A 12190-nucleotide genomic window follows, 5' to 3' on the forward strand; every position below is an offset into this window, starting at 1 on the left:
TCTAGATTTCATAACCAAAAAGTAGCATACCAAACACCAGTTATGGGACTATCTTTAAGTTTCAAACTTTATACATAAACCAACCAAACATTAATTAAGTAATCATACTCATTCACATGGCTATAAACTACATTGATACCAAACTAAAAATTAAACACCGCCTAACTATCTTATGCTATGTAGTTCAACAACAATCAACTTTTTGGTATTGTAAAATACTAAATGATAAACCAATATGACTATTCAAATATTTTCTTAGCCATTATTTGGTTCATTTGAGGAGGGCAATGATAAAGATCTTTAATAACATTCCTCCACCCAAACAGAGAGTCTTCGGGGAGATTATTAGGTTGCAAAAGTTGGCAGTTTCAAATGCGTATTAGGTCACAGATGAAAACAACCCACACCTTTTCGGTCGCCCATCCTAGCTCGCTTGGTTTCCCTTTCCTGGATCACTTACCCTTTTCCTACTTCTAAATCTGACCGCTCAAGCACTAAAGATAACGCATAACAATCCATAAATTTATATTTGAAGTCCAGAACAGCCAAAGTTTAATAGCTGGGTCAAGATTGCAACGACTAGATTTATTAAGAAAAACAAGTAGCAATACAAAAACTATAGATTACGATCATAAATCTTGACCTTTTTCTGCAGAAACTTGAGTGATCTAAACAACATCGATCACTACCGCAGATGCGCATGGGGCGTGCAAGAGAGTTTTTAACATCTCTGACTCTTGATCCTTCTTAACCTTGCTTGTTATGCTCACCTTTTTCAGCTTCGGTGACCTTGCTGTAACATCCTAAATTTTATAATATTGAATAAAGAAAGATTTCGTTGAATGATCGGGCATTTAATAATATTAGCTAATATTAAACAAGAAATGATCATGGACTTGGATTTAATTGAGATGGATTAAGGGTAATGAGCCTTAGGTCCATGGGCTTTAAGGGGTATAAATACTCCTTAAACCATCCTTAAACCCTAAATCTTCATTCTTCCATCCAAATCCCTACACATTAAAAAACACACACACCCCTACACCATAAACCTTCGGCCGAGAGTGAAGGTGAGATCCGAGCCACACAAGCATCGATTCTGGATATATTCTCGTGATACAAGATAGATTCGAGGCCTAACTTTCGTAACCAAGCTATACCGTAACCTTCAAACGCGTTAAAGGTATGTTCTCCATGTTAAAGTTTACGTTTTCATGAACGGTTAGTCTTGAGACTTAAACCCAAAGTAGATCGGGCCTAAACTAGTATTAAAGTGGCAAACTTGATGTTAAAATGAACCTAACGAATCTGCGATTATGAGCGGCCCGTTAAAGAAAACCTTATTGAACGTTTTAAGCCTAAAGGTCCAAACTTTACGCTTGTCCGGGTCAAGTCTTATCCAAAGTTGGCCGTGGGATCGATTACGAGAATGGTAAAAAGGTTTATACGTTGAAATGTAGCCGATTAGCGGAGTTAAACCAAACCAGTGGCCGTCACTGGATAACTTCGCTGAAGGCAAGTTCGCCTACTGTGAACTTCGCCTATCTGCAAGTTCGCCTACTGTGAACTTCGCCTAGTATAAGTTCGCTAAGCCATAACTTCGCCTGGTGTTAAGTTCGCTTAATGTTAAGTTCGCTTAACACTAAGTTCGCTTAATGTTAAGTTCTCTTAACACTAAGTTCGCTTACAGTAATTTCGCTTAATGTTAAGTTCGCTTATTGTTAAGTTCGCTTAATGATAAGTTTGCTGGAGTTAGTAAATTGGAAAATAAATTAAAAACCTAATGAAAAATGTGTTAAGACAGTTAATGGAAATAAAATGTTTGCTAACCCAGCTCGACCCCAGCCAGGGGCTCTGCCCCTTGGACCCTGCTAGGGGTTGCCGCCCCTAGACCCCGCTGCCAGGGGCGCTGCCCCCGGACCCCCGTTCGTTGTGGGTTATATAAAGATAGAAATACAACATGAGTAGTATTAGTTAATTGATACATGTAAATATTATACAGTTAGCCGTGCACAGCTCAAGAAGGGAATAACGATTAACGGAGAGCGTAACAGGATTCAGGTGAGTTTCTAGCCCCACTTCCTTGTTATGTTTTCGGGGCTGTGTGCATACTCGATGTGATAGTTAATACACTTACCTTAAGTGGTAAGTGTATGCCTTGTATGAATGATGTGAAATGTATGAATGATTGCTTGTTAGTACGTGAACGATCTTCGGATATTGCACGTACTGTCAGGTTGTAGTGTTACGTATAAGGTAAGTATAATGTATTTGCTTATATGTATGAATGCGATAAAGTTAACAAACGAAGGAAAGGCATGGTTGTATGGTAACGAAGAGGGACCAGACCCTAATAATATCTGTGATGTTAGGGACCAGACCCTTATAATATCTGTGATGTTAGGGACCAGACCCTAATAATATCTGTGATGTTAGGGACCAGACCCTTATAATATCTGTGATGTTAGGGACCAGACCCTAATAATATCTGTGATGTTAGGGACCAGACCCTTATAATATCTGTGATGTTAGGGACCAGACCCTTATAATATCTGTGATGTTAGGGACCAGACCCTTATAATATCTGTAATGTTAGGGACCAGACCCTTATAATATCTGTGATGTTAGGGACCAGACCCTAATAATATCTGTGATGTTAGGGACCAGACCCTTATAATATCTGTGATGTCAGGGACCAGACCCTTATAATATCTGTGAGGTTATAGGGCGAAAGGTTCTTTAAAACGTATGATTATGTATGTAAAGAAAGTATGAAGGTAAGAATGAAAGTATATGCACTTATGTGAGTATGAAAGAAAGTAAGAGGTTAAGTATGAAATGTAAGAAGGTATTGTATGAGTATGTGATTAACTAGAACTCACTCAGCGTAGCTGACTTTTAGTATGCACGCAGGTGAGTAGAATGAGGCAGGTAGCTTGAGGAGGACACATGGCAGAGTTGGACGAAGCTGGCATCTGAAGATTTTGCTATGATGTTTTATTTTAAAAGACTATGTTTTGTTTTTAAATGACTATGAATGCTCGATAAGACAAGAATTATGGTTATGGAATGTAATGGTTTGAATGTTTTTAATGTTCCGCGAATGTTTTAATTAACTCCGATATTTAGAACTGCGTTTATGAGTAAACCCAACACGAAAGTAGGGCTACAGGTAACGGGGCCTTACACTTGCCAAGATAAACTTCACAAACTTCAACTCAGGTATCAAATTCTTAAAATTTTCAATTTTCAAGTCATTCAGATGCTCCAACCAAACACCTGACAGATGCTCTAACCATACATTTGAATGATATTGATCGTGGTGTAACATTCCAAGAAGATAATCATTTTGCATAATCTGCAAAGAAGTGTCGTTATCTTTTGTGTCAGTGTATTTTGGCATGAGAATAAAAACACAAAGGATGCAACCAGGATTAGAGCCATCACTTTTACCTGAAACCCAACCCGAGAAAATACGTACCCGAATCCAAACCAAAGTAATTCGGGTTGGTTCTTGGGTTTGATTTATAAGTTACGCCAGGGCTATATCATATACCTTTAGCTCAATTTTCTTCAAGTTAGGAGAGTTTTTGATCAAAACTGTAAGAAAAGTCTGTTCATAGCCACTAATAAAAGATATTTCTTCCAAACGAAATAATTTGAGGTGGATTAGTGAGGTTGGAAGCTCCTTTGGAACAAAATCCGGAACAAACCACTTGAACCATATATAAACCAAAACAATTATCAACATGCAAAGTTATCAATATATATATATATATATATATATATATATATATCAGTTATATTAAAGGTGGATAAATAGTACCCGAATGGTACCACTCCAAAGAGTCAAATGTTCAATCACAGGTAAACACTTGAACAACTCAACCATGGTGGATTTATCATCCACGATAGACTCATGTGTGAAAATTAGCTGCAACAACTTACTATATTCAGATAAGTTTCGAAATCCGAAGAGAATGAGTAAGAAGTTACTTACCACGCTCTTAAGTGATGGACAATTAGATAAAAGATGTAGAAGTGTGTTTTTGGACATCCATACATGATTCAAGGATAAGGTTGTAAGGCTACCAAATCCATTTAATATAGGTTGAAGACTAAATTTACGCCATTGGAGATATAGTTCCGTTAAGTGATGAAACGAGAAAAGGGAAATACACACTATTAGATCTAACAAGCATAAGGGATAATTTCTTGACAGTATGATTCCTCGACAAATGAAATATTATTCCATCAAGTTCACAACGGAGGTAATCAGCTTTTGGAAAAAGGTAAGATTCATTTACGGAAAGAGTGAACTCGTGTATTTGGTCATGGTGTGTAGCACGTAAAAGCTCACTTGTCTTCAATGGTCGCATTCCAGTTGTGTTTGAAAACACAAGTTTAGGAATTTTGGTCCATTTGTACCTCCGTTTCCTCGAGAGGATGCTTGTCCTTGCCGCCTCATCAATTGGTAAAAGGCATAGGATGGTTTCTATCTTGGTTTGAGGAAGTGTGGTGATTATATCCACAGATAAGCGTTGAGCTTTCATCTCAATTTGTTTTGTCGGATCAATGCTGCAAAAAAGTGGTCATTTGGTTTGGGTCAGAACGGGTTTGGGCATAAGTTGGAAATGGGCGGTAAATGTCAATTTAGTGATTTAATGCATAGGATATGAACAATTGAGCTTATAAACAACGAATGATGTCAACGAACATACAGGGAATGAGTTTACTCTAGAAAACAATTACACTAAGGGTATGTTTGTTTGGAAGTAATGGAATGAAGAGAGAATGGAATGAGAGAAGGAATGGAATGAACAAGGGAATGAAATGGATCATTACCATTCCTTTGTCTTGTTTGGTTAACCTATGGTAATATAATGAATAATTACTTTATGTTGTTTGGTATCCAAAAAAACTGTATGAATAAAATAGAAATAATAAATATATTCCTATTCCAAAATATATTTTTTTTACAAAAAAAAAAAACTGAAATATCGATGGTGGTGGTAGCTCCGGCGACGAAAACGATGGTGGTGGCAGTTAGGCGGGGTGGTTGTGGTGGTGGGGGGTGGCGGTAGTAGCATTGGTAGTGATGGCGGTGGCGCCGACAGTGGTGGTGGCGGTTATGGTCAAGTGGCGGTGGTAGCGCTGGTGGTAAGGTGGTGGTGGTGACGAAGGTGGTGGCGACGGTGACTGTGATGGTCAGGTGATGGCTATGGTAGTGGTGGTGGTGATGGTGGCGATGGTAGTGGTGATGGTTGTTAGACGGTGGTGGTGGCAGTTATGGTCAGGTGGCGGTGGTAACACTGGTGGTAAGGTGGCGGCGGAGGTGGTGGCGGCGGAGGTGGTGGCGACGGTGACGATGCCTCAGGTGGTGGTGGTGGCTATGGTGGTGGTGGCGATGGTAGTGGTGGTGGTGGTGGTTAGGTGGTGGTGGTGTTGAGAAAGTAGAGTGAAGGAGGAATGAAATGAAAAAAAATAGAAGGGGATGGGAAGGAATGAGATTCCATGTGTAATAGATGATTCCATTCATTGACTAACCAAACACCACTTTCTTCATTCTCACGTAATGAATCATTCCATTCCCTCTGTCATTACTACATACCAAACGCTATCTAAGACTTACAAAACCTAGTAAAAGAATTTTTCTTTTATATCTATAAGCTTGAATACGGTGCTCAACGTTGAGTACTAAAATTGAGGATCATGAGACAATTAAACTAACACTAAAATTAAAAATTTAAAGATTTACAAAACCGAACTAAAAAACACTAAACTAGAAGCAAATTAAACATTGGGTGTACGTAACGAAATTGAGGATCATGAGACAAATTAAACTAGATGCAAGTTACAAAACATTAACAGTAATCACAGAATGCAATAGCTTGAGTCGATCGATTGAGGGTTTGCTCTTGGCCCAGTTAAAATCTATTAGGTTTTGCCTTTTTGAACTTTGGTCAAACTAGGACCCATTTGTGCTTCAAAACTGATGAGCATTTTCGGTACCGGAATTAAATTAGGTACCGTTAGTACCGAATCGATACCAAGTTTTTAGTTTTTGGTATCGCTACGGTTCGGTACCATACCGGTATTTCATGCAAAATACCGAACATTTCGGTACCCGTACCAAATATTTCGAATTTTCGGGATAAGTACAAGTACCATCCCGAGCTCATCCCTATTCAAATGACCAACTCGTAGTAGTTCGGTTATTAGGCAAAACTGAAATCGAAACCGAAGTCATCGGTTTTATGAATTATACAATTCTGCCCGTTTTCAGTTTTTCAATTATTTTCTATTCAGTTCAGTTATAGTCGTTTTATTTTCAATTCTTTATAGACACTGCAAAAAAAAAAGAAGAAGATGAAAATGGAATTTTTAAGTAGAGGTGGCAAGCTTGACCTAAAAATATTTCTAATGGGTCAGTTTGTGTTAAATTGAAAATTATATGAGTTGGTATCAGTCATGTATAAAAATTTTATGTTAACATGTAGATAAAAAAACTTATTAGGTATACTCGAAATCATATAAAACGTTATATATTAAAACTTATAAAAAAATCAAACATAAGTAAAATTAGTTTTGATAATATAATCTTAAAAAAAAGAAACAAAAGACTAAACATATTTATGACCGTGTTTGGATGCCTAACACATCCATGACTATATGTTTGGAGGCCTAACACATCGTTGACTATTTGTTAGCTAACTGGTCAGTAAATTACCAAACACATCGTCGCCGACGCGTTATAAAATATAGACAAATCTGGAAAAGCGATGGGGGGGGGGGGGGGGTTTTGAAATCTCCCCCATTAAGGGGCTATTTTGGAATTTTCCCTAAAACTTGGTGGTTGACTTGAACAATGTCGGCCTATATCCATGCCATATCGATTCTACAAACAGCATCAAGCTTGGTTTTGTGGCCTCCCTTCAAGTCAGTTTGGATCGGTTTTGACTCAAAATCATAACCAAACTCATAACCATAACCGAGATGCCGGTTAATGGATAACTTAGTTATGGCGGGTTCGGTTAATTTAATTTAAAGGTTATAATGAATCAGTTATGGGTTAGTTAACCGTGAATTTGGGTTTAGCTAAAAATAGTTCAAACAATATAATTGCATCTTAGTTGGACCTAAAAGTTTGGGCTTCAAGATTTTTATCATGAAATAAATTGTTATTACATGTTTATATTATATATATATATATATATATTAGTGTATTAAAAATGCACATAATCTATAATATTATAATAAAATTCATATAATCGATACGGTTTAGTTTTCAGAGGTATGGAAACTTTGTAAACCATAACCAACCCACAATTGTGGATTTTGGTTCGGTCTCATCGATTAATTTGATTATGGGTTGATTAAACTATAATACTCGGTAAAAATTATCACTAATGTAATCATGTTTATCATCACAATATCATTTTATTAATAAAATATTCCTTTATTAAAATTTTGTATCTTGCAAGTCAACAAAATGTCCAAATTTCGGCTTATAACGAGCATGACGTGTAAAAACCTCGGGCGGCGAGCCAGAAAGTAAATAAATCATTAGAATGACTAAATAGTCTCAAAATTTTAAAATATATGTTAAAAAATTGGAGATAATGTATAAACATAATTTAGGAAGGCTCGAATCGCGAAAACTGGAAAATAAGTAAGCAAAAGCCAGTACAGGACCCGGAAAGGACCCAACGCAAACTATTTTCAGAAAAATAGTTTTTATAGTCCATACTGTCAGGAATTTGATTTCGTTCAAACTCTGCCAAAAATTATTAAAAACGGGATCCATTTGAATATATAAAACTCGCAATAGTTAAACGATCAACCAAGATTAACATAAAATTAACCAACTCTTCATCTCCCCCTCCCTTGGTCGGCCCTCCCTCCACCTCATCACCTCCACCTCCCTCTCCTTCCAATCCCCATCCACCAAATCCCCCAACCAATGATTATACCTTCAAGAAGATTGTTGTGTTGTAAGACACTCAACCAATCCACCTCTCACTGTAAACCCTTATTCACCACTCTACACCCATCCCTCTTAAATCTCACGGCACACACACACACACACACATTCACTTCACACTCAATTTAAAATCTTAAATTAAACACACACACATACAATCAAGATTGGATCAAGAACAAGAAAGATCAAGTATGTAGGAAGATTAGGAGGATGAACTATCATAATCACACCCACTACACTTTCATTCTCATCTTCAAATCTTCAAGAACACAAGTAAGTGTTGTTATAGGTTGATTTGTAGGATTAAATACATTATATTAGATGTTCTTGAGTTAGATTTGAGCTTGAAAGTTTGAAATTATGGATGATGATGTATGCGTGTATGGACTGCATGTATGTATGTATGTGTAAGAGGAGGGATTAAACTCACCTATACATGCATACATTCATCTTGAAGATCATACATTGATTGTTAATTTTGATTATAAAGCATTATTGGATTACTTGGTATTTTGGTATAATCTTGGATGAAATTGATGTTAGGGTTTGATGATAGTGGAATTTTGGTTAATTGTTGATCATTAGTTTGATGATATGGACTTGAATCTTTGAATGATTGATGTTAAAGATGAATATGATAAGAACTTGTTCATAATTGAAAATTTGGGGATTTTTGAATTCTTGGATTAATTAGGGATTTTGGATGAGTTAATGAATCAAGAAAGTGATATGAAATAATATAATTGAAAATGGAATAGGGAATATGCTAGTAAACTCATAAAACCATTAGTTAATACTTGAAAATTGTTAAAAATTGTTAAAATTGCCAATTAAGGAAACTTTATTATTGAAAAGTTAAATTTTTGATTTTGGATACTTGGCGTGAATGTGTTTGATATGTGATGAATTGCATACTTGAATTAAGATTGGATGCATGGTTGAAATATAGATTAGTTTAGCATATTGATCAAAATAACACTTATTTACTAGAAATGGAAACTTTGTTACTTGATGAATTGAAAGATTAAAACTTGAATAGAACCATAGGATGCATGAAACTGTAACATCCCGAATTTTATAATAAATAAAAGAAGTCTATGATTTAAAAACGAGTGTTAATATTTAATTAATATTGAATATAGAGAGAATTATGGACTAGGATAATTAAAAAGGATTAAAGAGTAATGGGCTTTAGGTCCATAGGATTTAAGGGTATAAATACTCCCTTAAACCATCCTAAAACCCTAACTCTCATTCTATCCTTTCCTAATCTCTACACACTCAAGAACTCACCCACCCACCTTCTTTACTATATATAAACGGCCAAGAGAAAGAAGAAGATCCAATACCAAAACCAAGCCAAATATAGATAGATCTTCAATATATAGATAGATACAAGATTCAAGATTTATAATCAAGCTAACCGAGACCAAACGAACTCTTAAAGGTATGTTCTTGAACTTAAAGTTTACGTTTTTATAAACGTTTAGTCTTGAAACTTGAAACTATAATAGATCGGGTCCAAACGAAACGTAAAGTAACAAACTTGATGTTAAAACGAACCTAACGAACCCGAAAAACGAACGGCTCGTTTAAAGAAACCCTAGATCTAATTTAAACATTTTAAGCTTAAAAGATCCAAACTTTATGATTTCCCGAGTCAAGTCTTACCCGGAAATGGACACGAGAGCGTTTAAGAGGTAGGATGGCATCATGTTGAAGGTTTATATGTTAAATAATAATAATAATAATAATCAATCAATCAATCAGTCATACCCAGTTAAGTCCCACCAACAGGAAAGCTATTAATAATAATAATAATAATAATAATAGTAATAAACGAACAGTGGGTTGAGACCCAATTGACCAAAACCCAACTGCCTAATTCGCATACAATTACTTAGTGAAATACACGGCTCACATACAATTGTACATATCGCTTACACAGACTTCAATTACAACGAGCTTCCACTAGACTTGTTTACAATGAAAGTCGCTCACTTATGAACTCGCTTACAATACACTAGGAACACACTAAGCCAAAATTCGTATACAATAACCTTAAGCCAATTTCAATGTATCATCGATTACAAGCAAGCTCGATTACAATACGTACACAGTTGCTTACACTTACAATATATATATACATGCTTGCATACATCTGCAAGTCCCGATTACAAGTAAAATCGATTACATGGTGAAGCTACACACGAGAATCGATTACATTACCTGGTCGCACACAATGGCTACTCGATTACACCTAGAAACCTGCATACAACACTAAATCTATCACCGTAAGGTCGCTTACAAGCCCCAAGGACGATTGCAATAAGGATCGCTTACAAACATCAAAATCAATTACACTGTAATTCGTTTACAATCCAACTCGAACACATTATCCTCGATTACAATAGAAATCCGATTAGAATAAGCATCAGTTACAAGGGGATTCGATTACAATAGAAATCTGATTAGAAGGAGCATCGATTACATCTAGATTCGTTTACATTGGACTTAGTCACAACAGGACTCGATTACAATTGAATCGCACACAATGTATGCGATTTCTGCAGAAATGGAATACATTCTATCAGTCAATTGATTTTGGGGGTTCAGAGGCTTGGAGCTGCAGTAAAGAGAAGGTTTGGGCCTGATGGTAAAGATAGAGGAGGGGTTGGGCTTTGCTTATTAACACCCGGCCCAGATTCAGCCAAGCCCAATTACAAAGGGCTCAATTACAAGTACTCGTTTATAATATACATAACCGCTCACATGGCACGGCTTCGATTATAATGAAAATCTACATTGTGAAACCTCTATAGAATACATGACCAAACATTACGTACCCGATAGTATGTATGTGATAATGAAAGGAAACATTAAAAGAATGATAAGAAAATCGGAGACCTCGCATTCCAATACCCTAGAACTAAAGAATAAACGAGAACCAGGTTAAAAAAATGAAAAGAAAGAAATAAACAATTTAAATGAACAAAGTCTAATACACTAAGGTTAAATGAGTGAAAATAAACTAATTATAAAGTAAACCAATACAATACCACTAGATTACACCAGACTTAGTCATTTTTCTAGCTAAAAAACAATAGAACGAGTATTGATACATGTAACTTATATACAGTTAGCAGAGCGCAATTAAAGAAAGGAATTACAATTAACGGAGAAAGAAACAGGATCCATGTGAGTTTCTAGCCCCATTTCCTTGTTATGTTTTCGGGGCTGTGTGCATACTCGATGTGATTGTTAATACATTTATCCTAAGTGATAAGTGTATGTCTTATGTGATTATGTGAAAGGTAAGAAGGATTGCTTGTCGGTACGTGAACGATCTTCGGATATTGCACGTACTATCAAGTTATAATGCTATGTATGGTATATGAATGATATGTATGTATGTTATGAATGAATGTAAGAGATAGAAAGGTAGAAAGGGACCGGACCCTAATAATATCCGAGGTAGAAAAGGGACCGAGCCTTTCTAAATCTCGAGGCAGAAAAAGACTAAGCCCTAATAATACTCAAGGTAGAAAAGGGACCGAGCCCTTCTAAATCTCGAGGAAGAAAGAGAATGAGCCCTAATAATACTCAAAAAAGAAATGGGACCGGACCCTAATAATATCCGAGGCAGAAAAAGGGACCGGACCATAATAATATCCGAGGCATAAAAAGGGATCGGACCCTAATAATATCCGAGGCAGAATAGAATAAAGTAAAGTAGAATTTAGAATATGAAAGTATGAATGAAAGTACATAAGTATGTATGTATTGTACGTTATGTGTTTAACTAGAACTCACTCAGCGTAGCTGACTCTTAGTATGCATGCATGTGAGTAGGATGAGACAGCTCGCTTGAGGGGAACACGTGGCATTGAATAAGAGGTTGGCATCGGAAGACTCGAGAAGTTTATCATTTTATGTTTAATGTTTTGTCTTTTTAAAAGACAAAGATGTTTGTTTAAGACAAGTTATGTAATGTTTTATGAAAGTTTGTATATTCCATGAATGTTTTTATTAACTCTGATTATTAGAACTATGTTAATGAGTAAATCCAACGTCCAAATGTGAGGTACCGATAACGGGGCCTTACAAGTTGGTATCAGAGCAAAGTTCGAGAGATTTAAGTATCCTACATGCTTAGACTCGAACAGAGAATGAGATTTCAGTAATAAAAGAAAAAAGATGCCAGTT

The 12190-nt window shown here is 36.1% G+C and overlaps 1 protein-coding gene across 1 annotated transcript; it reads right to left on the minus strand.

The window, feature by feature from the left end:
* Window positions 1-668: 668 nt before the first annotated feature.
* On the minus strand, window positions 669-4553 carry LOC143607099 (F-box/FBD/LRR-repeat protein At1g13570-like). Its single transcript, XM_077082667.1, has 6 exons — window positions 4180-4553; window positions 4001-4088; window positions 3827-3943; window positions 3557-3715; window positions 3190-3358; window positions 669-793 (listed from the first exon to the last, which is right to left on the minus strand). Exons 1-6 carry the CDS (start codon window positions 4551-4553, stop codon window positions 669-671), a joined length of 1032 nt encoding a protein of 343 aa, XP_076938782.1.
* Between the last annotated feature and the right edge of the window lie 7637 nt (window positions 4554-12190).

The sequence above is a fragment of the Bidens hawaiensis genome, unplaced genomic scaffold (assembly GCF_021521415.1).
Source record: "Bidens hawaiensis isolate Kalapana, Puna unplaced genomic scaffold, B.hawaiensis_p1.1 tig00079449_1, whole genome shotgun sequence".
Classification (NCBI taxonomy): domain Eukaryota; kingdom Viridiplantae; phylum Streptophyta; class Magnoliopsida; order Asterales; family Asteraceae; genus Bidens; species Bidens hawaiensis.